The following is a 25,766-nucleotide window of genomic DNA, read 5'->3' as shown; positions in this document are numbered from 1 at the left end:
CCTTGCCCTGCCCTTGCAGTCCTTTTCTCAAGCCCCTTTTTTTAATCTCTAGATGAAGAGATTCTCCCAGATTGGCCCATTCCCCACCTCCTTTGGGGTATCTTTTCACCCCTTGAATGAAAATGTTCATAATATCTCGGGTAAATGGGTAATCTTTTGGGAAGCTTCAACCAAGGAATTAATAATTTTTTAAAAGAGATTGAGAGTCATGGTAGAGGATTATAAACTTCCAGTGCACCACTGCTTCACAAGGTTACTATATACTGACATATAAAGAGAGGGAGCTAAATAAGAAGAAAATGGTTATATTACCTTTCTGTGTTAATTGTTACTGCACTTGCATAACTGTTACTGGAATACTGTGTTCAGTTGGAGAAGGGTCAGGGGAGAACCACAAATATCTCAGGAATGACTGGAGTAGTTGAAAACATGCCTTATTGTGGAAAAACTCCTGGAGTTCAATCTGTTTAGTGTTAACAAAGAGGATAACGAGGGGCTTGCCGAGTCCCTAAGAAGCATGATACCACAACGAACAGAAATTTGGTAAGGCAGTTCTTCAACTGCAACAGACAAAGGGAGAACTAGATGTAACGTGTGGAAGTTCAGTGAGACTAGAAATAAGGTGTATGTTTTTTAATAGAGTATTTGAAAACAGGAAGAACTGCCAATTATTTGGTGGTTTTAATTGTGTTAAATTGGCCTTACTCTTCATAAGGTGGCCGTTGCTATCTATATCCTCAATTTTAGAACCTAAGTAAGAGAGAGTCTTTTTTCCATAGTGATTCCCCAATTGAGATAACCTTAGGTTTTTCATCTCAGGCATTCTTCAAGGCAATGTTGAGACCTATCACAGACGCACACGTCTTGCATTTTGTTTCAGGCTGTAGAGGTTCTGCTTTTCAGAAGAGCTTAGCCTTAGAATAGCTCCATCTTCTTTTTCCTTCTTCTTCAGCCGTGCATTTTAAATATTTGCAAATGCCTTCTGCTTATCTTCATTGTATGATCTGGTGGTCTGCAACGGCAATGTTCTGCTGCTGTTATTGCTCACCTTTGGCAAGCAAGGAAGAGGGGATGTTAAAACATGCAGCCGGGTAACCTGTGGCTATAGGAATGAAGCCGTAGGAGATTTCGCTGCTCCAAATTACCACAATGCCCTGCTTTGTTCTTTGGGAAAGGTTGTTTGGTTTTTTTTTCCCCTCTTAAAAAAAAAGGCTGTAAAGGTGGATTTCAGAATATTTAGGCAGAATTTTTACAGAAGGTAGTAGGTTATCATCAATGTGTGCTTTTATACAGGAGAGGGAATGTTTAGGAGGGAAGAAAATGCCAGTCTTGAACACTATTTGCTTGTGAGGATTTAATCTCCTTTCCAGTTCTCAAGCAGGACCTTAGCTATGTGATATTTAAGAAAACAAAAAACATCTACCGTAGATTCAAATTGTCATGAATAATTGATTAATAATAATCCAATTCTCAAGATTAAATACCTAAAATATGCCCATGTTTTACAGATAGAAAGGTCATTGCTATCCATCATTTCCTAGCTTCAATTGCCTCTTTCTCCTCCATGAAACACCCTCCTGATAAGAGTGGTTCTTCAGAGAAAGGGACGCTTCATTCACCTCTGTGGGGATGAAACAATTTTGCATGTTCTTGTGCCCGCTATTTTATTTACTACATTCTTCTTGCGTTTTGTTTTATTGAAATATAAACCTAGATATTTTTTATATTTTTGTTTTCTATATCTTTGTTGATATTTTTACTTTACATGACTATTTATTCAATTTTAACATCTGGAGATTCCCTTTTTCTACTGTCTAAGTGAGTGAGTGATTTCTATACTTTAAATTACACAGTTTGGGTTTGGGACTTTTTTCCCAACAAGAACATAAACATAACAACAAGAACTTAGAACTGTTCTTTTTGTTTGATTTTAGTCCGAATATCTTCTCTTGGCTAATTTTAGTGCACGGTCATCTTACAATTATTGTGATTTCAGATGACTGTATTTATTCTGTCTAAAAAGTAGTGCAAAGTGCTTGAGATAAGTGGTTCTCTTCAAAGCTAGAAAGTCTTCTGGCAGTGTAACTGAGTGTGTGTACAGAAATCGTGCAAAATAGATTAATGGAAATTATTCAAAATCTATTACTGAGTCTGAAAGGTGTGTTCTTTTAAAGCGATTCGTGTACAATGCTCCAGATCTACCCACATACTCGCTTCATCTGGCCATGAAAAAAGTGTAAGCCTATGAATGAACAAAGCTCTAAGCAGTTCAATACTTAAATACAGGAATGCAGTATTTGATAATTAGATCCTTCTTTAAAAAAGATAAATCTTTCTGGAATTGGGCAGTAGAAGTAATTGAGGTGTGAAGAACCTCCTTGAGAACTCCTCTGCCAGAGATATTTTCTAATCCTCTCCCCAGCGGACACCTAGCCTATGTTACTGTTTCTCTCTCCCGACCTGGCAGATCTCTTACTACTTTTGTTCCAAAAGTCCTCAAAACACTCCTGTCATGCCTGTTGAGGAGCCTGGTGGGTTTTTTTCTTCACAATCAGTTGTAAGATGGCTGACAACACATGCATTTTTGAAAACATTATTTAAAAATACCGTGCATCAACTGGTTCCCTTAGCACAACACAGGAGGTAAAATGGGATGTATTCTACTAGTTTTGTACTGGTTTTGGCTGAGAAAGAGTTAATTTTCTTCATAGCTGCCCACTAGGTTTACACCGTAGCAAGTTTTCAGCTACTAAGTAGTGAAATATGACTGATTATATAAACTGGAAAAAGTACGTATGTTGTACAGCGTCTTCGGAGTATCCATGCCAGTCAAGATAAAGCATCTCATAAAGATGGTAGTGAAAATTACACTGTTTAACAAGATTGTGGAATTTAGTTGGCTTGAAATCAGGCCAGTGTGTTGTGCATTGGAAGTACCAGGGCCTGTGAAAGAACCATGGATTTACTCCTACTGATGGTGCACCAGTTGAAGCTGAGGAGAAGAAAGAATAATGGTGCTTTTGCAGTAGGCTGAGAAATACTAATGAGAAATCAGAAGACACTGCTATAAAGATAGCAAAAGACCAAACATTTTCAGTATTCCAAATAAACTAATCAAGAGTTTGCAGCTGGTGCACATGTATGCAACTGGAGCTCATGTTTGCTACTGTTCGTCTGAGTCTTGATGATTCAGCTGGGGTTGTTTAGATTTCCCTCTCCCTTTTTTTACTGGATAATGGTGCTGCACTCTTTCTAGTCTCTACCTGGAAGACTTGTGCTGAAAGAGAGTCCTTTTCTTTTGAGAGTGTATCCATCTTCTCGCCGATTTGATTTCCCTTAGGAGTTTATGGGATCAAACTTCTCAGCTGAGACAATTTTACATCTGAGGAATTTCACACCTCGTTGTTGTACAACCGTAGCATTTCATTTAAATTCCATTTAATCCTCTCTTGGGCAGAGAAGCATTTTCACAGATAGCTGTATCCTTAGAGTTACCATCGTCAGAGTTTAAGACTGTGTCTTCAGTGTTTACAGAAGTCTCCTGTGGAATGACCCGAGTGTCGCTGAACTTAGTAGTCCCTTACTTTTAAACAGAGCTGCTGTGGGATGCAGATGTTTTTTCTATGTGGCCTCTCCCCTTCAACTGGGTTGAATGTTTTGAAGCAATGCACTTAATGATGGGCTACGATAGGTGAGGAATTTGTATACTCTGTGGTGACTCCGTGTGGAGAAATAAACTTCTTGCTGTTGTTGTTCCGTTTACAGAACAATAGTCAAACCTCAGTGAGAACTTTAAACAGCACCAGATGACCATAGGATAGATGCATGTATTCTGCATATCACTTGTAGCCAGAATTACCTGGAGCTTTTCATTTTCTGTTTTACCTTATTTCTGACTCTCAGAACATCTGAATTTATGGTCTGAGGCTGGGGAAGTTTGAATGGCAGTAATCATCAGTACCAGACAAAGGTGAAATTCTTCAAGTAACGTGAAGATTACTGTGCTTGCTGTGTTTGAGCCTGAAGTAAATTGTATCTTAATTTCAGAATATTTTCCTTTGTTGTAATAGTACTGTCTCAGAATTAATGTGCTGTTGTGCCTGGATGGGAAAGAATATTTATATTTTTTTCCTGATTAGTTCCTCGTATAGGGGAAAAAGTACAATGTATTTGTAGTGCTTCCTTAAAGAGGAAGAGTAACAGAACTCTTACTACGTTCTACGTGAAATATTATACTACAAAACCAATGAGTCAGTGTGGTTTCGGTCTGCTATTTTCTTTACTAACAGTATCCAGTTAGCCATTTTTAGCAAAGAAAACACCAAATTACAAAGTGCGTGAAAGGATCGTCATGCAAGTCGTACTTTTAGGAACCTGTTTTCTGGCAGAAATGTCTTGAACTTCAACCACGGCAAAAATTCTTTTAGTTTTTCTCTTTTATATTTTATTTTATATTTGCTGTCATGTGTGTGGAACACTTTGATTAAGTTTATACAGCTGAAAAGCAGTACTGTATATTTTGTGTACATCAAAATAATTAAATTAATTCTTCAAAACTTAGGGAGGCAAACTACTTTTTAATCTTTTGAATTTTGTGTATACTGATAAAAAAGTGAAAGATGACAAGAGGCTCATGGGCACAGCAGAAGACTTAGCTGAGTAATTATGGTTAAACATTTTTCTTCTTTAAATAGCTATCCAGAGGAAAGAAAGGTCTGAATACTGCTTACTTGTTCTGCATTCTGGTTATATCTGCAGTGCAAAAGTACCCACAGGTACTTTTCCCTGAAGGTATTTTTGTAAAGGACGAGGAAAACAGGAGCCTGTGACCTATTTGCATGTTGTGGTGCTGGTGATGTTTTTTTGTTTTCCTGTTAAAAAAAAAAAAAATTCTTCATGATCCAAACCCAGAGGATCTTGTTGAAAAACACTCAAATGTCAAACAGCTGTGGCCACTCAGGCTTTTTCTAATCTCGGTTCTGTTAACTCGTTATACTGATGAGGTAGGCCTCTAGAAATATTGAGGCTTGATTTGAGAGAATGATGAATTATTTGCCACCTGAGCCTTAACTATTTTAAAACGAACTGTTGTGCTCTGGCCTGTGAGAAACATGTTTTTGTATAGAGGCTGCTCTTGAAATTTGTGATCAGGAAATGCAAACCCACATCATTCTAATGCAAGAGCTTTCAAATTCTGAGTTTTATGTCTGGACCTACGAAAATTAGAGGCTTACATTTTACCTTTAAACCTGCTTCTCTCAGATTCCATGCAGTATCTCGATTATTATGTTTTTACTTTAATCTGAAGCCATAAATACTATGACACTTGTTTAGAGAAAATTGTGAGATTTAGCAATGCTAATGTTAATTATAGCAGAATTTCAACTAAGAGACTTTTCCTGTTGCAGAGGTTCCTCAAGTTTAAGTGAGTTTTATTGATTTACTGCTCAGACTTAAAGTTGTATAATGTTTGCATAAAGTGTTATGAAGTTTGCTTTTGAGACAAGTCAAGCAGAGCAAACTGTTAGGCAAGCCTGTAAAATATGTGGCCTATGAGTCAGATTTGACCTTCAGGGCAAGTTTTTGCCCCTGAGAAACAGCAGAAGCCGTTTGCCCATTTCTTGGCAGAGCTTGAGCAAGCCTGCCTTCAAGTCTGGTAGCTACAAAAGATGTCTGTATTCTAAAATAAAACCTCTTAGCCAGTTAAAAGGCACGTACTTTTCCCCATCTTGTTTCTTCATTAGGACAGATGTATATTTAAACTGTATTCTATAAGTTGCAAGTTGAAATAAAATTTACATTTTAACGGAAAAGCAATGAAAGAGTATTACGCTGACCGAAACTGGCCACTCACCAGAGTGAACATTCTTTAGGTCTGTACAATTCAGAAATAAAGGGAATTAGTGGACAATACTCCTTTTGCTTGAATTTCAAAATGTAGGCAACATTAAGTGTTTGTGAGAAGATTTGGGATCAGCCTGGAAAGCTTTGTCTGAGCGATCACACTGAGCTTTTCATAGAGGTGACACGAAAAACCACTTGGTGAAGCAGGTTGCGGAGCTAACTTTGGGTAAACACATGCCGTTTTCATATATGTAATTTTATTAAATTACACCAGCTCATTTAACAATATAGTATTTTCTAGCTATTTGCTTTGTAACTATGACCTTGTAAAGTATTTCCCTACCTTAATATGTATTCTTTTTACTGTGTGCTGACTTTTTCGTGATAATAGTCACTGTCATATTTATAATGTAAAATTAATATTGAGAAATATTTTTATATGGGAACAGCTCTTTCAGCAGATTCTACACTAATCACTCTATAAAGTATCTACCGATGCACCTTCATGCATCTGAAGTAGTTATAAAGGTATTCTACTTGTTTCGTAACAGTCTTCATCACAGCCCTTCTGTAAACTGTTTTGTGCTGGATCAAGACTTGGTAACTTGAAACTAGTGTGAGTTTTGTATTTACAACAAATAAGACATTGGTTTAATTTTAAAAGATATGGAAGGAAAAAAAGCCAACACACACACAGTTTTAAAAGGAGGAATTCTAATAAAAGTAACCTTTTTTTTCTCCCTTCCTCTTGTTCCTTTCCTTTGACTGTTACTTCATCTACTTCTCTGTCCACTGGATTTTCTGATTCCCATCTGTAGGGTAGTGTTATGCCTGAGGAACCTTTTCCCTACAGTTTGACTGATAATCTCAATGTTAAATAAACCAGTGTTTGGTTTTGACTGTTTGTATATTAGAGAGCATCCACTACTCTAGTTCTGTGAGAACAGCCTAGCAGAGAGACCTCATTTGCTGTGCTCTGCTTTCTTCTTGAGCAACAGAAATAATCTGGCAAAAGCTTTCTTTCATTATCACATCTGCATCCACGCCAGGGATTCTACTGGGATAGCTGGAGTAGGGCAAGAAGTTTAGGTCTCATTATCAATATTTTATTGGATGTTTGTGGAACAGGTCCTTATGGAAAAGAAGGCTTGTTTGATTAGCACGGGGAAGGTTCTCATAGAATAATCTGCTTTGCTCTCAAAATGTAAACTCAGAGTTAGAAATCCGTTTCACAGTAATATAATGGAATGGCATTTGAAAGTTTTGATCATTAAAAAAAAAATCCTTTAGAATTATGATAATTTAGGAAGAAAGTAAAGGATATGGATTCGTGATATGGTACAAAGAAATGGTGGCTATTGTGGTGAAGTCAAACTTGGAGAAGTGCTGAAGGTTTGTTCTCATTCTTAATAAATTGTTCTGTGCCCTCTTTCCCATATTTGTTTTATAAAGCAAAAAAAGAGAGAAAAGACTGATCCATTCCTATTATAGTTACTGTCTTTAAGCCATTTTTCGTGTTTGCATAGTTTTCTCTGGTCCCTCCCTACCCTCTTTTTTGTTTTGTTTGAACAATCCTTTTTCCTGTTTCCCCACTTTTTTCTCTATTACTATTACATATATGTAAGCGATGACAGAAAGATTGTGCTTAGGGGCTGACTGGAAATGTTTTTAAGGTGCTACAGTATGAAGACCTGTTTTTCAGCTTCTATGTGTTAAGATCAACATTTAAGGCATTTGTAAGTAGCAATGAACCTTGTTATTAGAATGTTAATTCCTCAATAGTCAAAATACTCAGTAAATTAAACATTATGAAAAGTACTGTGCATTCAGAAAAAAAACCCAACCAACTGTTAAATATTGCGACACACTTTGAAAATCTCAGCTTCTGGAGTCATGCAATTATGTAAGATTTAAATTTTCATAAAATAAACAAAAAAACCCCTTGATCTTAGTCTGTAGCTACAGAAGTTAAAGGCTCAAAACTGAGAATGCCAATTAAAAGAATATATTTAAAATAAAATGTTGATGATTTTTGAGTAGATGGCTTGGCAGTATTGCACTGTACAGAAACAAGGAATTTTGCCTAAATGAGCATAACACTAATTGAATAAGGTGGTAGGGAGATGTTCCTGTTGTGAGCTGTTAATTCCCGCAGCCTAAGAAAATAATATGGCAGAATAAAATGTACCTAGTTATCCTGAAGGAACAGTAAAGAAAAGAATTAACTCCAAGTGGCAGGGCTATGGCAGCAGTGCAAATAAAATGGCAGGTGGCATGAATCTTTAGTAGAGTGAGTCAGGATGTACCAAAACCAGTGCAGTTCTGTCGTTTTGGCAGTTGTTTGAATGGTTTCCTAAGAGCTTTTCTGTTCAGGGCCAAGAAATGCAAGAAGTGAGGCTGAGATGTTTCCCAAGCACGAAGCTGCTGCACAGCACAAAGGGATGAAGACAGCAGTTTTGCTCACCCATCACCAGCTGGGTTGAGCTGCTGTTGCTGATGATGACAAGATGCTTTGGCGGGGCTGAAGGCTTGTGTAAGCAGCGAAGGAGGGTTGTTTGCACGCGATGCAGTTGCTGTCTTTGCTGTGAGACGGTTGCTGCTGTACTTTGGATGTTTTTGGGTGAGAGGAGGCTGTGGCCTCAGCTGTGACTTTTTAAAGCTCTTGAATTGTAAAAGTAAAAAATAAAATTAAAATGTAACTAACTTCTAATGCTTTCACTTAAAATGCTGTTTCTTTTCTGTGAAATCTTTCAGCTTATTTGTAGAAGCTTGTAACAAAATGTTTTTAAATGTAAAAATGGACATTTTTCAGTGTTCTGAATAATGTTGACGTAACAGATTTCACTGCTGTGTCTGCACAACATTAAAAAAAACTAATTGTGAATAGTGTACAGAAAGGTGTGTTTTTTTTTTCTCTACAAGTAAAGGGAAGTATGTCTTCTAAATAAGACAAAACAAAAGGTTTTCAGAAAAAAGATCCTTGTTGCAAGGAGCACTAATTCAAAGCATGGACCTCATCCAATTTTAAATGCTACTTAGAAGCATTTTTAAACAAAAGGTGAACTATCAGTGGGCCAAATTACATAGTTTTGTAAATTGAAAGAATTATTTTAATAGAGGATGAAAATGATTCAATATGTAATGTTGAATGCTTTTAACATATTGAAATAAGAATACTCCCTTTCTGTATGTTAGAGATAAAACCCAGTGTTCTGCTGCTATTCAGTCAGTTCTGCAGTATAAGGACTTGCAGGTGCTATTGGCTTCTATTATATTGAAATCGTTTGGGCACAATAATTTCATAGAGATCTATATCTTGTTTCATGAATGGAGTGGAGAATCAGAATTTTAGCTCAGTTGTGGGGCAAAAAAAAAAAAAGTTTTACAGGTAATTTCATCCTGTTAAGACAATTTACCTGTTTCTTTCAATAGTCTGGTAATTTCTCCTTTACATTGACGTGTTTGTTTCTCTGAATTTTTGTGCTTGTAGCTGTTGGTCACTGATGTGACACTTTTTTACTAGCAGGACAGATTTATAACCCTGTGGCTTAGATATCAGAGCTTCCTTGTGAATTGTTTGAGCAGCTTATGCTTTACTTCCTTTCAGGAAACTAAGTGCGTCGTTTTTACAGGAAGCTCGGTCTTCACCAGGCACGGTCAGCAAGCTGGCTTTTGCACTGCTCTAAGGGATGTGTGCGTGAGCTGCAGGCAAAAACTCATTTAGCATATTTTTTTAAACTATATTGAATTTGTATAATGGAGGTCATGTATGAAAGCTTGGCCAGGATGGGTGGGTTTGTCCAGCTGAGTCAGAAAGAGGACTTCCTAGGTCGTTTTGGTAGAATATAGTAAATAAGAAGTAAGTAAAAACCTTTTCCTTTGTGCTGTGTACCGGTGACAATGATTGCATGTTAAGCTCATTGAGCTTTGAATCATTAGTTGTACAAATTCCTGTAAAAGAAATTACTGTTTTAGTGTAAAAAAAGTTAAACTGCCTTTGGGGTGGGGAAGGGAAAGGGCAGTGAGCTCTGATGCAAAGATGCAGCCTTTAGCCCATGGTTGCCTGCAGTCTTGAATCTAGGGAAGGAAAAAGAGAATTTAGGTTTTTCAAAGATAAGAAGCTTCTAAGGTGTATTCTCAAGAATCTGATTTGTACAGCTTGCACAAAACATTTTGGGTGAGATTGTGCCATATCTCTTCAAAGCACGGTGAAACAGTTCGTTCAGAAAAGGAAGAAGAGCTCTCATTTCTGGGTCATCCTGATGCCATGCTGGTGTGTTAGTGGTGTAAAGCAGCCCAAGAGCCAGCTTTGGTTATGTTAGCTCTGCCTGGACTTTCTGGGTGTGACTCAAAATCCTTTGGGGACCTGAGGTCCTTGGAATGCTTTGGGATGGGGAAACCCCGCTCGTCCAGCCTGTGGGCACAGTAGCCAGGTGGATCAGTGACAGGAGTCCCGTGCCCCATCTCCTAGACCCTGCTTGCCACAAGGGAATCCTTGTAGCTGAAGGACATCTGTAGCAGAGACAAACTCTTCTCAATGTGTTTAATGTTGTCTGTGCAGACACATGTTGCTTCTCTTTCTCCTTACACTTTGTTTTTTCATGATCGGGAAATAGATGGACACTTGCTGCACTCTCTACTACGTTTCCACATCTTTTTTCTCCTACTAACAATCACTCTATTAGCTATCCAGTCTGTAGTAACAACAGGCTGTGTTGTGAAGAGTTACTGTTGTGGATCTCAAGTCCTCACCCTGCTTTCTCACACAAATTTCCATTTTCCATCATGCTGCTATTGCTGATTGTGGCTGATTTTTGGCCTGGGGTCCAGAAGCTTCTCTGACCTCGAGCAGAAGGGGAACTCTTGCTTCAATGCTAGATCACTGTATAAGTACAATCTGTTTATCTTCGTTTTATTTCATTGCTTATCAGCTAATGATTTATCATTTAATTCTTTTCTTGTAAAATTCATAGCAAATACTTCAGCTCTTGTGGGATTTTACTTGTGAATTTTCTTCTTTCTTCTTCCCTACTCTCTTCTGCCCTCACAGACTGAAGTGGCTCAGCTCACTATGTATTTTTTCCCTTTCTGTCTCCTTCCCCTCCAGTGCTGTCTTCTTCTGGGTGGTTGTTATCTACTCTTTTTTCTTTTGATGTTTTTGCCCTACTATTGTTTTAATAATGTAAAATCCCAAGTTTTAGCCTGTTCCTTGTGGTTACTGCCCATTTGCTTCTCCTGTTCCATTTTCCTTGCAGCTGTGCTTTCTCTCTTTCTTCCTTTGGTTTTCTAGTACTTAATATCAGTATATATATATACTATCAAGTATATACTTGATACCAAACTTTGCATTAGCTCTAGGTTGCGAGAAAAATAGCAGAGAGAAAATAAGTGCAGCAAAGGGATCAGAAACTCAGTTGTTAATGTATGTATTGCTATTCTTGTACTGACAGTCTGTATTTTCCTGCTACCTTTTACATTACCCTCTCTTTGTTGCTGTCATTCTGGTTTTCCTCCTATTTTTATTTCTGCATCTTGTTAGTTATGTTAATAGTAGCATTGGGTATTACTTTGAGTTATAGAGGTGACAAAAGACAGAGCACTGAGAGCAGGGGATCAGATTCACACTTGAGGTGGAGCACTTTTTGGAGACTTCTGAAATTCTGTCTCTTACATGAGTGGAGGACTGGGAATCAAGGTAGCAGAGAACATTAAGGGAACTGCTCATTCCAAACATTTGCCTTTGTGTTCTTTTTAAAACCAAGTGCAGCCAGTTTTTATGTTATTTGTGTGAGTTTAACTGAACACTGTAGTCTTATCATCTGAAAACTCAGTATATATGGCCAGTGAGGAATAAAAGTGATCTTTGAGTATTTTCTCACTCAAAGGCGAATGGCTAGGGCTAGGCTGAGAAGCCAGGACTGCTGTTTGCCTCACCATCCCACGTTCTTTCCAGCAGTGAAACAGTGTCAGTGGTCATTGGAGTTTTGAGGAAGGGAGCAGGAGATGCTGGAGCCAAGAGGACCTGTTTGTGCACTTGCCCAGGTTATGGCTGTTAATGACATTGAGGTTATCTCTCCTGTCTGGTACATCCTGCTGTGCCGCTTATGAGGCAATACCCAGCAAGTGATATCCTGTTGTTTGTAGCTTCTCTTTGATGTTTATTATTTGATTTGGGAACAAGTAACACAATGGTAAGGGGCATCAAAACTACTCCAAATATTTGACTTAATGTCTTAAGTTGCATGAGACACCAGTGTGTCTTTATGCAGTGCTATAACCATATGTTGTAATAGGCACTAATTGCATAATTGCTGTAATTGTCATGCCAACAGCTTGGATTACTTTTTTGCGTCTAGTGGCTAATTAACCTTCCTTTTAAAATTAGAGCTCCAGAAGCAAAGCATTCTGTTCCTCAGTGAGATGGGATTGTATCAGGTTTGCACCCCTTTGTATCCTTTATAGTTTGGGGGACTGTCTTCACATGTATTAAATTACCGATTATTTGTGTGTCAGAAATAAATCAATTTCAGTGCTTTAGAAATTAACAAAAAGCCTAATTCTCAGATTTTTAATTTCTGTATTATTTTGTATTCATACCTGATTTCTACAAGCCATCTTAAATTAAAAAAAAAAAAAAACAGTCACCTTGAGAAGTAATCAATTAATGTGTGAAACAGCATGAAATGTTGGAACGGTGACCATAAGTTAACCTGCCATGGCACCCATATGCAAGTAGTTGTAAATCTATAGAACACAAGAGCAAATACACTGCAGTTCTTTTCCAGTCCTCTAGCAGAATGCGTGAGCAGAAAATGAATAGATAAATGTTGCAAGCGAAAAACCTGCAGTAAAGTTTCCCACTTTTAAACACAGCTTTATATGGAATTTGTTCTCCAGGTGTCTGAGTGCCTGTTACCTACAATGTCATGGTTTTGTGTTTGGCTTGTCTCTTGGATTTTTCGTGGTGAGCTACTGCTGCTTATTCTGAAGAAATGAAAAACTATGCTACAGAAAGAACTATATTCCACTTTAAGTAGATGTGGCTTAACAATCATTGCATTATATGAATCATCTTTATTTCTACCTATATTGCGATCTAGCGAGAATTTCCAAATCATCTTCACAGTTTATCATAAATGCCAATATTTTCAGTCTCACAAAAAACATTGTTAATGATGGCAAGATTTCTGTATGATAAAGAAGGAGAATTTATGGATAATCTAATGGTAATTAGAAGACAAAAGAATATTTGGATTTTGAGATAACTATTAAAGGATAGGTAATTAAAAAACGTTAAGGATTTACTCAGTTCAGCAATGATTACAAATTCGCTGTTGCTATCATTAGGAAAAATCAGCAAGCATTTCTTCATTTTGCAAAATCACTTCAGGAAAGAGGACTTGTAAATAGAGAAATTCACTCCACGTTTTCAGTGGGAATGCTTATCAACTTTGTAAACCCCTGGCTACCAGCCCTTTTCATGCTTCCCTGTGGTAACTGCTTCTTTCTGGGTACGTCAAAGACATCTTTATACAATTCCTGCAGCCCTTCAAACAGTGTGTAAGGTCCTGCAGTGCTTCCAAAGGAAGGCACTGCAGGTGTCTTTGCACAGATTTAAGAGTACTCTTGGCACCTTCTCATGCACTCGTGTCGCCTTCTCAACCTATAACACACACGCACACACGTGTTTGCCATTCTCGTCAGCCCTTCACCAACTGAGAGCTGATGGGATAAAATGTCTTTTCCCTTTGTCCCCTGCCAGCCCTGTTTCTGTTATACCTGGTGTTCCCTGGATGTGTTCTCAGACGTATTTTAACAAAGTGTTCTCAGTGTGGGTCCTGTAAAACTCGTACCAGCAATTTTACTACAGTATTTCATTACAAAGGACATCCTGTTTCATAATAAATATTGTATTCATTTTGAAGATGTCCTCATGTCTTACAAGAAGCAATTCTAAAAAGGTGGTTGATGCTGTTACTTGGTACTTTGTTTTCCTTGTAAAGTCAGCATGGTATAAAAAATTCAGTGTAAAAAATTGATTTTAAAAGATAGATTGTACCTTGATGGTACCTTGTTATTTAGTTAATGTATGCCTTCTGTGATATGGAAGCTGCAGTATATGCTATTTATGTCCTAGAAAATATTCAAAAATAATTGCTGACAAAAGCCACTTCACACGTTGACTCAGAGGTGCATCTTGTAATCTGAATGTTAATATTCTGGATAGCTAGGCAGATAAAACTATTGATGTAGTTTGAAGATCCACATAGAGACTAGTCAGGATTTTGGTTAGAGAGGTGGGGAGGGAGAGAGATTGAGATATTCGAGTTCTCCCAGCTTCACTGAAATTTTATGCTTATTGAGCGTATGAATGCATACAATTTGTAATATTTTAGAAAAGGTGAGATTTTTGCTGGTCAATTTGAAATGTTGCCTTTTATATCCCAGGAGTTTATGTTTTTTTCCAGAAGTGGTTGGGAACCACCTTAATTTTACTCTAGAATCCAGGCAGCCCCTGGTTTTACTGTGCAATCCATGACTATCTGTCATAGGCTTTATTTTTCCCTTCAAGCTTAGGTCTGCATTACGAAGAAGTACTGACAAAAAACAGAGGCCTGATTCTTACCTCCCTTGCACGTGGTCTCTTCCGTGTGGTCCACAGAGAGCGAGTAGGAGCAGCTACGACTGAGATCAAACAATTTCCCAAGCTCAAATTAGCATGGAGATCTTGGTTTTCAACATTAATGGACCCAAGCAGTACCTTTATATTTCCTAAAAAGAGGACATCCTCTTATTGTGGTTGCAACTGTTTTGAGAGGCAAAGAAACATCTAGGATGTTCTGAACTGAAATGATACTTTGTATTTTCTCAATATTTGAAAATGCCAAAGGTTATACTTTTTTTTTTTTTACACCCAGGAGTCCTGCATTTTTATTCCTCCCTAGTCCACCTGCAAAAATACTGATGCTGTGGCCTGATCTGATGTCATAAACTATTGTGTCACAAATGAAGAAAAAAAGCATTTGTACCTCTCTGGGTATGCAGTCAGATGACCCAGGCTGTAAACGGGAAAGTGTTTTTTCCGTCAGTGGCGTTGGCCAGCCTAGCAAACTCCACGGGCGTGTGTATCAGCTGCCTTGGAATTGCTTTTGATGTGATTAGGCTACTAATTAGCTGTCTCAATTCTTCTCTCCCTCCTGATGTTCTCTTTTGATTCACTTCGACTCCGAGGAGTCTTTATTCCGCGTATATTTGTTTTTGTGTTTTGTCTAAAGTCCCTAATGATAGCTTAGACTGTCCTCTTTTGGTTGAGAGTTTCCCTGTGTCGATACACGTTTTTCAGTTAAATGCATGCATCAGGATTTTTCTCCCAAGAATAGCTGTTATTTTGCAAGGTGTAAACAATGTATTGTCAGTGAACATTTATGTGTGCATGTTCATTTACGCTGCACTAAGGATTTTGCAGTCTGAATGATAATGTGCACAGTTACATCAAAACCATAGTAGATGTTTAGTACTCGAATATTTATTCACCAAATAGTAACCTCACAATTAAATCAGTATGTAAAGTCAGTTAAATAACAGCAGAAGTTACTGTATTAAGGCCCACTTTGCAAGGAAACCAATGAAAGGAAGCGGTGAACACGCTAATAGATTATATGCTATAGCAATATTGCCTTTTTATTGCTTTTCACAGGCAGCAGATTCATGTATAGTTATTACTAGCTATTATCTGCTAGTTTTCTATCAAAAAAGATTCAGTCTATTGAATCATTAATCCAATATTTATCATTCTTATTGAAAATCCACTAGTGTTAGCACTGTATAAAATATGACTTAAATCTACTGGTTTTGCTAAAGATTAAAAACATATTAACCTAAAAAGCACAGTATTTCTTAGGACATTTGAATCTATTCATTGTGGATGTTTGAAATGACATATTTCTATGTGTGTGAGGAATGATTATTTTTTTTTAAATCTTTAACATATAGTAAGTGACCAGTGCCATCCTGATTTGCAGATGCTGAATTTTCATCCAACTCATATTTGAAATTTCGATGTGTATTGCATTAGTTACGAATATCAAGAATAAATTTTTGCTCATACAGAGAGTGTAAAATGGGATCTTTTGTAGCAGCACACGGCCGTTTAGAATGATATAACAGGCGCTGAATGTTCACATATCAAACAAAATGCCATCTTTCTGTAAAAAAGAGGTGTCAAAAAGTTTCTTTGTACCTTTAACGCATGTTTATGTAGTACAAAATGCAGAGTTTGTAAAATTTCTTGAATATACAGGCAAAAATGAATAATTCAAAACAACTCATAAGTTCTACATTCTATTGTATCTTTATAACGCAGGCAGAAGATAGCATGTGTTCCCAGTAGAGCTGAATTTGCACAAGTTACACCTCTGAAAATGCCAGATGGTCTATGGTCTACTTTTGAGAGCTGTCACATATGTAAAGATTTGAAAAAAAAGACAGCTGATGAGAGCAGTGGATCATTAAAGAGAGTGAGAGTCCCTGGGTATCACTGTGTTTTAAGAAGCATTGTCGTTCCCCATATTACACCTTTTTTTTTTAAGATATACACAACCTTTAAAAATAAGGTAAAATATTTCTGTTTTAAACTGAGTGGTTGTGGCTTAATCTTGGAACTGTCAATTGCTTTTGTTCTTTATGCTAGAATGCGGTCATATGGTTCCTAATTGGTTTCAAGTGTGTTTTAACCATAAGATTCAAGTCTCCCTAGTGCAAAATTATCAATAAAGTTAAAATAAAATTTAAATTGAGATAACTAATCCATTTGGGGTTTTACTCCCATTTTGATTTGACCTGCGTATCACATATGAATACTGTAAAGCCAGTCAGCTAAAATTGCATGTTAATGCTAAAAGACTGAAGTAAGAGTACTTTGGGAACAGGATTATTAAAAAAAAAAAAACCAAAACACAAAAACACAACCCCAACCCATCCATCCCCTCTCCCAAAACACCCTTAGTAAAAATAATAATAAAAGCAAACGTAAATGACTGTTTAGATTCCCCAAGACTTCCCGTTCACCCACAGCTGGACAGAACACACCTAAGTTTAAAGATGGAATTTTGGATAATTTGCCAAGTTACTGTATTCTAGCAAAGCACCAAAAATATACAAACAATTGTAAGCTGCCATCACCAATTTAGCTGGCTTGGAAAAGGTCATACCTGTCAGTTTTAGAAACTTGCCTCTCCAGACATACAGAATTTTTAGTATAGTCTATTGCTTTTATTTATTGAGGAAAGTTAACCCCTCCCCAGTAATTCTAGGTTATTGGTGCAGCTGCACCGCTCCACAGTTGGGAACTGTAGGCAGCGGCGCAGTTTGAGGAAACATCGTTACGTAGAACGTGAAAAACATTGTTCTTAATAGCACAATTTACATTTCAGTGGGATAATGAAAATAAAGCTATGGGGAGCTATGGATATGAATACTGAACTTTAGAGAGTAAAAATTTTGACTCCTGTTGTTGCTAAAGGTTATAATTTTGACTATAGTTAGGTCTACATTGAATATTTTTTAAATAACGAGATTTTATTAGTTTTTTAACAAAATTTGTTTTGCACACATGTGGAAAGATGTCCTACGCAAAGGGTTCCTGTTAGTATACTTTTAAATAATCCTGTATCAGGTAGGAGGAAGCTCCCTAAAAACTTGGTTTGAGGCTTTTGTGATAGCCTGGCAATGTTAGAAGAATGTATGCTACGAATAGAATTCTAGAGTGCAGAAAGTACCTTGCATATGCTTCTGTTCATAGGTTTTGCAAGCACTGATCAAAACTGAAAGGAGAAGCAGTTTCTATATTGCTGTTGAAAACTTTTTGGGCAATAGTTAGTTGTTCAGGTGTCAGAGACTGTTGTGCTCCTGCTCTGTTAGCTTGGAGGTTCCTGATTAGTTACTGCTGATAATGGAAGGGAATGGTCTTTGTCTTCCCCACAACGTCTTTGGGGAGGCTAAAGCATAAATATTTCTCCCAGCCCTGCCTTTCCTGCAACAAAAAATTACTGCTTTTGTAAAGTAGGTTCAATCAGGGTTACTGTGGCCTAGATAGATGTGGGTAGTCTAGGGTATCTTCTTAAAGTCTTAGCTGCTGTGACTAAAAAAAAAAAACAAATGGCAAGAAAAAAAAACCAGTTAATATTTAAACTACCTCTTTTTGCCTGTGAACATGACCAGGAGTTAAAGTTCAAGATCTATCTGAAGTTTAATCTGGACAAGTTCATGGTAGACAGAGCAAGCAACCTGAAATGATATCAGTGTCCTTGATAAAAGGGAAGCATTGAGGGCTTGTTAGGCAAATTCAGAACTGAGAGTCTTGGTCTGTGTTTCCCAGTAGTATTTGTTCGAAAGTTTTGTCACTTGTACCTGAAGTGATCAGTGGGGATGTTTCTTTTAGAGAAAGATAACTATAATTATCTATACACATTGTTTTATCTTGGTCACAGTGTAATCTACGTATGAAGCTATACTGTGAAAACATCTCAAAATGGATGCGAATCATCTGAAAAGAGAATGAACTGTTAGCACTGTCTAATCTCTCCTCAGTTTAGTGTTGAGTAGAATCTAGGTTTTTTCCTTGGCTTTAAATTTATAATAGTTGAAGATTGGACTGTCTGAAAACCTCTTTATGTCCAAGCATGATACAGTAGTGTCTTGATTAGGAGAAGTGATTGGACTGATGCTTTTTGATTATGAAATCTTGTTGTGTTACTATGTGTATAGTTTAATTAGTTTTTGAACGAAGTCTGCATTTTTTTTTCCTAAATAAGAATCTTTAATTGGAAACTACTTTTTTATTAAAGCTTTACATAAAAAAAAAAAAAAATCCTGCATCTTATCTTTTCTTTAGATACAGGCTTTAAATACATAGACAAAGTATTTTCCATGTTATTAAAAATACGCTTCTTTATGACACAGTAGCTCAACAAAGAATGGTCAAGTTTCATGCCCTCTCATTAGAATGGGTTTATAACATGTACTCTTGGAGTCTTAACCAGGCCACTGCAGTTTTCTGCCTTGACAAGTTTTACATTTTTTTCCTTTGACCATTTCAATTTGTTGCCATTAAAGCCCTAACTGGCTCATTACAGTTGTTTTTAAAATTGTGATGTTGTTTTGAGGAATATGGGTGGAGGGGCCTCTGGCTTACCACAGCTGTGCGGTGTTTGAATGCATGTTTCTCCTGGTCCACTGGATCACCTCCTCCACAAAACCAGATTCTGATTGGCTTTGTTCTTCCCAGCAGTCCACAATCTTTATGAATTTAAACTCAAACTGTTGTTTGTTACCTGGATGCTCCTGTTGTTCTCTAATAAACTGGCCTGTGGCGGCTCATTGTTGGCAGGCAGTACCTTGTCATTCATGTTATTTTAGGAATATTGGCAGGTTGGCCAACTTGCAGCTTCACTTCTGTTACTGAAGTCTGTATCTTCTCTCCCATATCTTTTTCTCTCCTTCTGTTGCATTTTCCCCTATTCTTCATTTGGCTCCCTTAACCCAAGTTTTGTCTAAGCTTTCTCCCGTTCCTGACTTTTTTGTTCTTCAAATTACTTGCCTTATTTTCTCCAACTAATGAACAAAGCATTATGAACTTTTTTGTGTGGTGACAAAGGGGGAATCTAGGCCTCATACAGACATGAGGCACTTTCTGAATACCTAATAATTATTTTTAATCTAGAGATATATTTTGCTTTCTTTTTTGATGGGTGAATGTTAACTTTTCTTATGCTTTGGTCTATATAAGCATGCAAGTTGCCTTCCAATCTAGCCGAAAGTGTTCAGTTATCAATTTACAATTTAAAGTAATCCTTTCTTTCTTCCATTTTAAGCACAACCTCAACGTTTGCCTCAGCCAAATACTTCGACACTGGAAAGGGGTGAGGAAGAAAGTGGCAAAATCCAAAATGGCCATGTGGGTCTGAGTAATGGAAATGGAATTCACAATGGGGTCAAGCACGTTCCTGCAGACAACAGAAAACTTTCGGCTCCAGTGTCAGAAAAAATGCACAGAAAAATTCAGTCCACCTTGTCTGTCAACAGCAACAGCAGCAAGAAGAGTAAAATAAGCTCTGTGTTTTCGCAAAAGCCGGGTACTTCACCTGAAGGTAAGCAGAAATTCTTATTAAAAAACCCCGAACTGAATAAAGACTAGCCAAACCCCATTCTCACTAATAATTACACAATCAACTCAAAATAATTGAAGAGCATGACTCATGCTCCAGAAGCAAATAGAAATCATAATGATAAAACACAAGTTACTTCCCCAAAGGAAAATATTATGTATTTGAAGGAAATTGAAGCAATGGGAGATTTCTCTCTTTCAAACATTTGGCCAACATAGTCTGATAATGTTTTAGCTTCTTTAGTTAGTATCCTGAACTGATAGAAACTCCTGTCAACATTGTCACGTATACACTAGAAAAAAATGTTAAAGCACTAGTTCAAAGCGTAGTAAATACTTAAATCCAGTTATGGCAGGCTCCTTGAGGGTAGAGTTTGCTTTTGAAAATGTTCTGTTAGCAGATCTTCTGACTAGCCATGACGTCTGAATGCTAGGTAATAAAATTTGAACCTGTGCTTCCGTGTTTAACGTGCCTTATGCTATGTTTCAGCTGTAAATAATTTGCATGAAAAAGCTTTGTACTCCCAATGCACAGCTTAAATAAGCCAAAGTAAATAATTTCCCTTACATTTTAGCTGTGTATGTGTTTTTTCACTGCTTGCAATTACTGTAATGGTCCCAAAGTTCCCAAGCCTCTCCTCAATCCACTGCCTTCCCATTAGCACTCATATACTCAATGGGCTTTGCTCCTGCCCGTTACAAGAAGGGTGCAGAGGCTCTATAAATTTTTTGGGTTATAGACAGACATAGATGCGACTGGTTTAAGAAAAACTCTGGGGGATGGGTACAGACACAGATTCTTAGAGAAATGGGAAACGGTACTGTTCAGTGAAATGGGGAGGATTCTCAGCCTAGATGAAAGGAAGAGGGATCAGAAGGACTGCACGTAGTGGCCTGAATGAAGCCTACTGATGTCAGTGGAGTGACTTCTCTTGACTTCAGCTACTTCAGTCAAACTTACTGATTGAGTCTGTGTAGTAATATCATGAACAGCTTCCCTCCGACTGGGCCACAAGCTGGTCCTCCTTAGCGTGGTTTATTTTCATATTTATCTTCAAGAACATAGTATCATTTTCCTGTTGCACTTTCAGTCCTCTAACATTTCTTTCCAAAATCACAACGTCGTACTTGCTATATTCCCCTCATCTCTTTCTCTTATGTGAAATCCAGTTCATCTTCCAGCCCGATATTGTCCTTATATATTAAAAAATGTAATTCAAGAGACCTAGGTGTGTTCACATGACTGGTGCAAAGTGCAGGCCTCTGAATTTAGGAAATTCAACCTCTGAAACAGAAATTATGGAGTTCTAAAGAGATGATGCCTATCCTGTTCATCCCCTTATAAAATTATTTATGTCAAGCACTTCCTTTTTTCTTCTAAAATTATATTGGAATAAATACAGTCAGTGGGGTTTTGTTTGTTTTTAATAACCCTGGCAATGATTATGTGAAATTACTGAATGAGGAGAAAATTAATAAGATACCTTCAGACATAGCTGTAAATTCTAATGTTTGATTTTAATATCCAACATATGATCGTGTTAGTTTCCTGAAACTGCCAATATACAATTTTTTATATACAGTCAGGAATGTTGATATTTTAAAAGTTATGTCTGATTAGAATATAGATAATTATGTTGTGCAGTCACACTGTCTAAAGTACATACTTTCGAAGTACAGAAATATGGGGTAATCCTTATTGTCATATGTAGTTTCTTGAGTCACCCAATAGCTAAAATTAAATATATCAACATTATACATCTAACCTTGTAATGTTCTCATTCTGCATGTGGGAACTTGAATATATACTCTGAATAGTTTGACCCATGCTGCTAATATCTGCTGCTCTAATTTTCTGTTAACCAGTCTGAGTGGAGCAAGTTTGTTGTGCATTGATTAAATATTTCTGAGGTATTTGTGTCTACAAATCTACATGCACACATGTACAAGCCTTCTGGCAGTTTTGTCAGCTTTTCAGTAATTTACCCTATAGGTCTGCATGGGGGAACTGTAGGCTATAAATAATATTCTCATCAAGTTGGTACCTTGCAGGAAATATCAATATATATGTTAACTTGTTCTATCATCCATCAGTTTTTTTATAAGATACACAACCAGAGATGGCAGTGATGGTCGTTTGAAATATCTGAAATAACACAAAAAAGAGATCACTATTTAAGGAAAAATTATTTATCCATAACTGAAAAATAAGTATGTTCATGATTTAAGAATTTTAATCTCTTATGACTAAGTCGGAAGGCTATACTTAAAAACTTGATGTAATTAGCTAGGTTATTATTCAAAGGAGTTTAATTGCATATAAGCCAGCAATACATATACTTGATGAATACATGTAACTATACAAAACCAGAAGAGTACATTAGTAAGTCCTGTGACTGAGGATTACATAGATACTCTTTCAAAATTATATACACAAATTAATTTGAACCTAACTTCTGCAGCTTCTTCGTATTATGAATCATACTTCTGTGAGTGAAGAAGCATTTTGTGAGCAGTTGTCTTTTCTGATCATAGGATCATGGAATGGTTTGGGTTGGAAGAGACATAAAGATCATCTAGTTCTGACCCTCCTCCCAGAGGCGGGAACACCTCCCAGTACATTAGGTTACTCAAAGCCTCATCCAGCCTCACCTTCAACACTTCCACAACTTCTCTGGCAACCTGTCCCAGTGCCTCACCACGCACAGAGTCAAGAATTTCTCCCTTAGATCTAATCTAAATCTCCCTCATTCAGTTTAAAGCCATTACGCCTTGTCCTATCACTACATGCCCTTGTAAAAAGTCCCTCTCCAGCTTTCCTGTAGGCCTCCTTCAAGTACTGCAGACTGCTATAAGATCACCCCGGACCCTTCTCTTCTCAGGCTGAACAGCCCCAACTCTCTCAGCCTGTCTTCATAGCGGAGGTGCTCCAGCCCTCAGCTCATCTTCATGGCCCTTCTCTGGACCCAGTCCAGCAGCTCCATGTCATTCTTCAGTTGGAGGCCCCAGAGCTGAACACAGGACTCCAGGTGGGGTCTCACGAGAGCAGAGTAGAGGGGCAGAATCCCTTCCCTTGACCTGCTGGCCACGGTTCTTTGATGCAGCCCAGGATACGGTTGGCTTTCTGGTCTGCCAGCGGCACATTTCTGGCTCATGTTGAGCTTCTCATCAACCAGCACTCCCAAGTCCTTTTCCTCAGGGCTGCTCTCATTAATTCTCTGCCCAGCCTCTATTTCTGCTTGGGATTGCCCTGAACTACATGCAGGACGTTGCACTTGGCCTTGCTGACTCCGTGAGGTTTGTACAGGCTCACCTCTGAAGCCCGTTAAGGTCTCTCTGGATGGCATCCCTTCCCTCCAGTGTGTCAACTGCACCACACAGCTGTAGAAAACTATTGAACTACATTGTAGAAACTATGGAAAGGTTTACAGGAAGATGGAAAACATAGGAATCTTTAGGAAATTGTTTGCATTGTTGCTTAACTTACTTGACTTTGCTTTAATTACCATGTTAACCTCATAAGCCATTGGTTGCTGGTGACAAGGTGCTGGGGTGGAGTTTACATGAAGATATGCGTTTGTGCACATCTATACAGTATAATAATATAACTGTATGCAGTTTCTTCTGTAATCTTATGCAGAAAGATACACATTATATTAAATTTTGTACTGTGAGTATTGAATAATCAATCACCTGAATTAACTCAGCTACCTCAGTTTACTATAGTGTCCAGATAATTTTAGTACAAAGAAATACAGGTAAACTTGAATGCTTTCAGATGTTCCAATTCACTTCAAAAAAAAAAGCTGCATTGTTCTTGTTTCTTCTTAAAAGACAAGATGTGAATATTTCTGGAGCACCACACCTATTTGTAATGCAAAATAAGCCCAGGTCTGGTAGTTATTTTTCTCTAGAACATTGTCTGTTGACAGAACAGAAAACCTGGTAGTGCTTGAAGCAGTGCAGAATCAAGAAATGCTCCGGCTTGCCACCCATCCTGTGCAGAAGCATATTTGGGCTTATGCTTATTTGAAAGGTTAGCAATGCAGCGTGCTGCGTCATATACTTGACTTCAGTATATATACCAGAAAGCTAGATGAAGTCCGGTGTTATTTTACCCAGGATATCTTCCCGTGAAGAAGGTCAGTACTGCTCCTGTTGGTCTCCAAAGTACTAGACAGCCCGAATGCAAACTATAAAGCCTCCCAGTCCCCCACTCCACCAAATTCCCTCCATCATAGCTAACTCTTTTATTAATTTTTCCAGCTGCAAACTCCACTTGTGCTGTAGATGATACCTTGTGAGCTTTTGGGAAAGTACTATAAAAGCTCTAAAAATGTGCCTTTTAAATGAGCCTGTAGCCTACGAGTCGTGTCAGCATTCCAGAATATGCTGTTTAGAAACACTTTCACATCCAGTGAGGCTTAGGAGGGTGTGAGTGCACTCACCAGCTCTGCTCTTCCTCTGCATCTATTATTAATCCATATTGTCCCTGAAGAAATCTTGCTCAGCTCTATAACTTACACTACAAAAAAACAAAGGAATTATGAAATAGTAGGAGTGTCTTTCTTAAAAAGCAGTTTTTAAACACTGTTTCAGTTCTAAAGATTTTTCAAAGGGACTGGATAGGTTTCAGTTCATATTGGGAATAAAAGATTTTTTTTTTTATTCAAAGAAATTTAATAATATTTTAAATTATTGATGTCAGAGGTGTTACAGTTCTTCCATAACTCTGTTTGTGAGACCACTAGCAAGAGAATTGTCACTCCCTTACACCTGTTATGCGTAGTGCAGAAAAACACCTTGGAAACCTTAGAAAGCAATTGTAAATGAGAAGGCAGTGGAGCTGCTGTGTTTGGAAGCAGTGGTACCTGTCCAAAGCAACATAAAGAGGAGAGGAGGTCTAAAGGAGACAGCAATGAGGCAGCTGAACAGTAAATCCAGATGTTAGGAAACGAAGAAAATGAGTAGCTGAATACAAACATATGTGTGTTAGAGTAGTGGAAGGCAAGTAACAAGGACATACGCAGAATTGGAGGAGGAAAGGAAAGAAGAAACTGGACAGTGAGAAGGATGGAAGAGGAATTTAATTAAGGGGGCAGAGCAGGCCCCTATTTTTTAAAGCAAAACCAAATTTCCTTACCAAAACCTTACGAAGCTTGATGTTATGCGTTTTTAATCAAAGAAATCATTTACGAAAAGTTAACGATGGAGAGTGGGAATACAGGTTTTAATTCAGTTTGAAATGGTGCTGTCACTTCCGGTGGAATTGCTGTGACCTGACAAGTTACTTACGTTTGTCAGGGTAGTTCCCACAACTCTGGTAACCTGTGATAATTTGAGTTTAGGGTGGTACTCACCTGTTCAGAAGGCTGAGAGCATACACAGGTGCTGTATCCTTCTGGAACTGGTAGCTCATTAAACTGTGGTGAGCAGATCATGAGCCTGCCTCCTGTACGTACAGTGAGATCTTCACTTTATTCCTTCCCAGGCTCTCTAAACCAGAGAGGCACTAGAAGGCATCTTCTTTCCAAGGACTTTTTTCAAGATAGGTCTTAGGAAGTATAATAAGGGTAGATGCAGGAGTGAAGTAGATAAAGAAAGCCTGCAGCGTGGGGATGAGACTCTGGGGAAGGACAAGCAATGCAGGCTTGCTGCCAGAATTAAGTTACTGCGCGTGCTCTTCGAGGAGTAAGGCCTGAAGCAAACTTCCTCAACCTTCTAGACTGTGTATCTTGTGCTCCTGAACATAGAGATG

General features: G+C 37.8%; 1 protein-coding gene across 1 annotated transcript in view; it reads left to right on the top strand.

Moving 5' to 3' along the window:
* The window catches only part of MDFIC (MyoD family inhibitor domain containing), a 43,468-nt gene that overhangs the window by 6,989 nt on the left and 10,713 nt on the right, over positions 1-25,766 (top strand). The window contains exon 4 of the mRNA XM_086609918.1: positions 19,716-19,991. Within this exon, the coding sequence (XP_086466044.1) occupies positions 19,716-19,991 (276 nt within the window). The remainder of the gene's footprint in view (positions 1-19,715; positions 19,992-25,766) is intronic.

The sequence above is a fragment of the Tauraco erythrolophus genome, chromosome 4 (genome assembly GCF_009769465.1).
Source record: "Tauraco erythrolophus isolate bTauEry1 chromosome 4, bTauEry1.pri, whole genome shotgun sequence".
NCBI classification, from domain to species: Eukaryota; Metazoa; Chordata; class Aves; order Musophagiformes; family Musophagidae; genus Tauraco; species Tauraco erythrolophus.
Note: the sequence above shows the minus strand (reverse complement) of the source record. Positions and strands in the feature narration are given on the sequence as shown.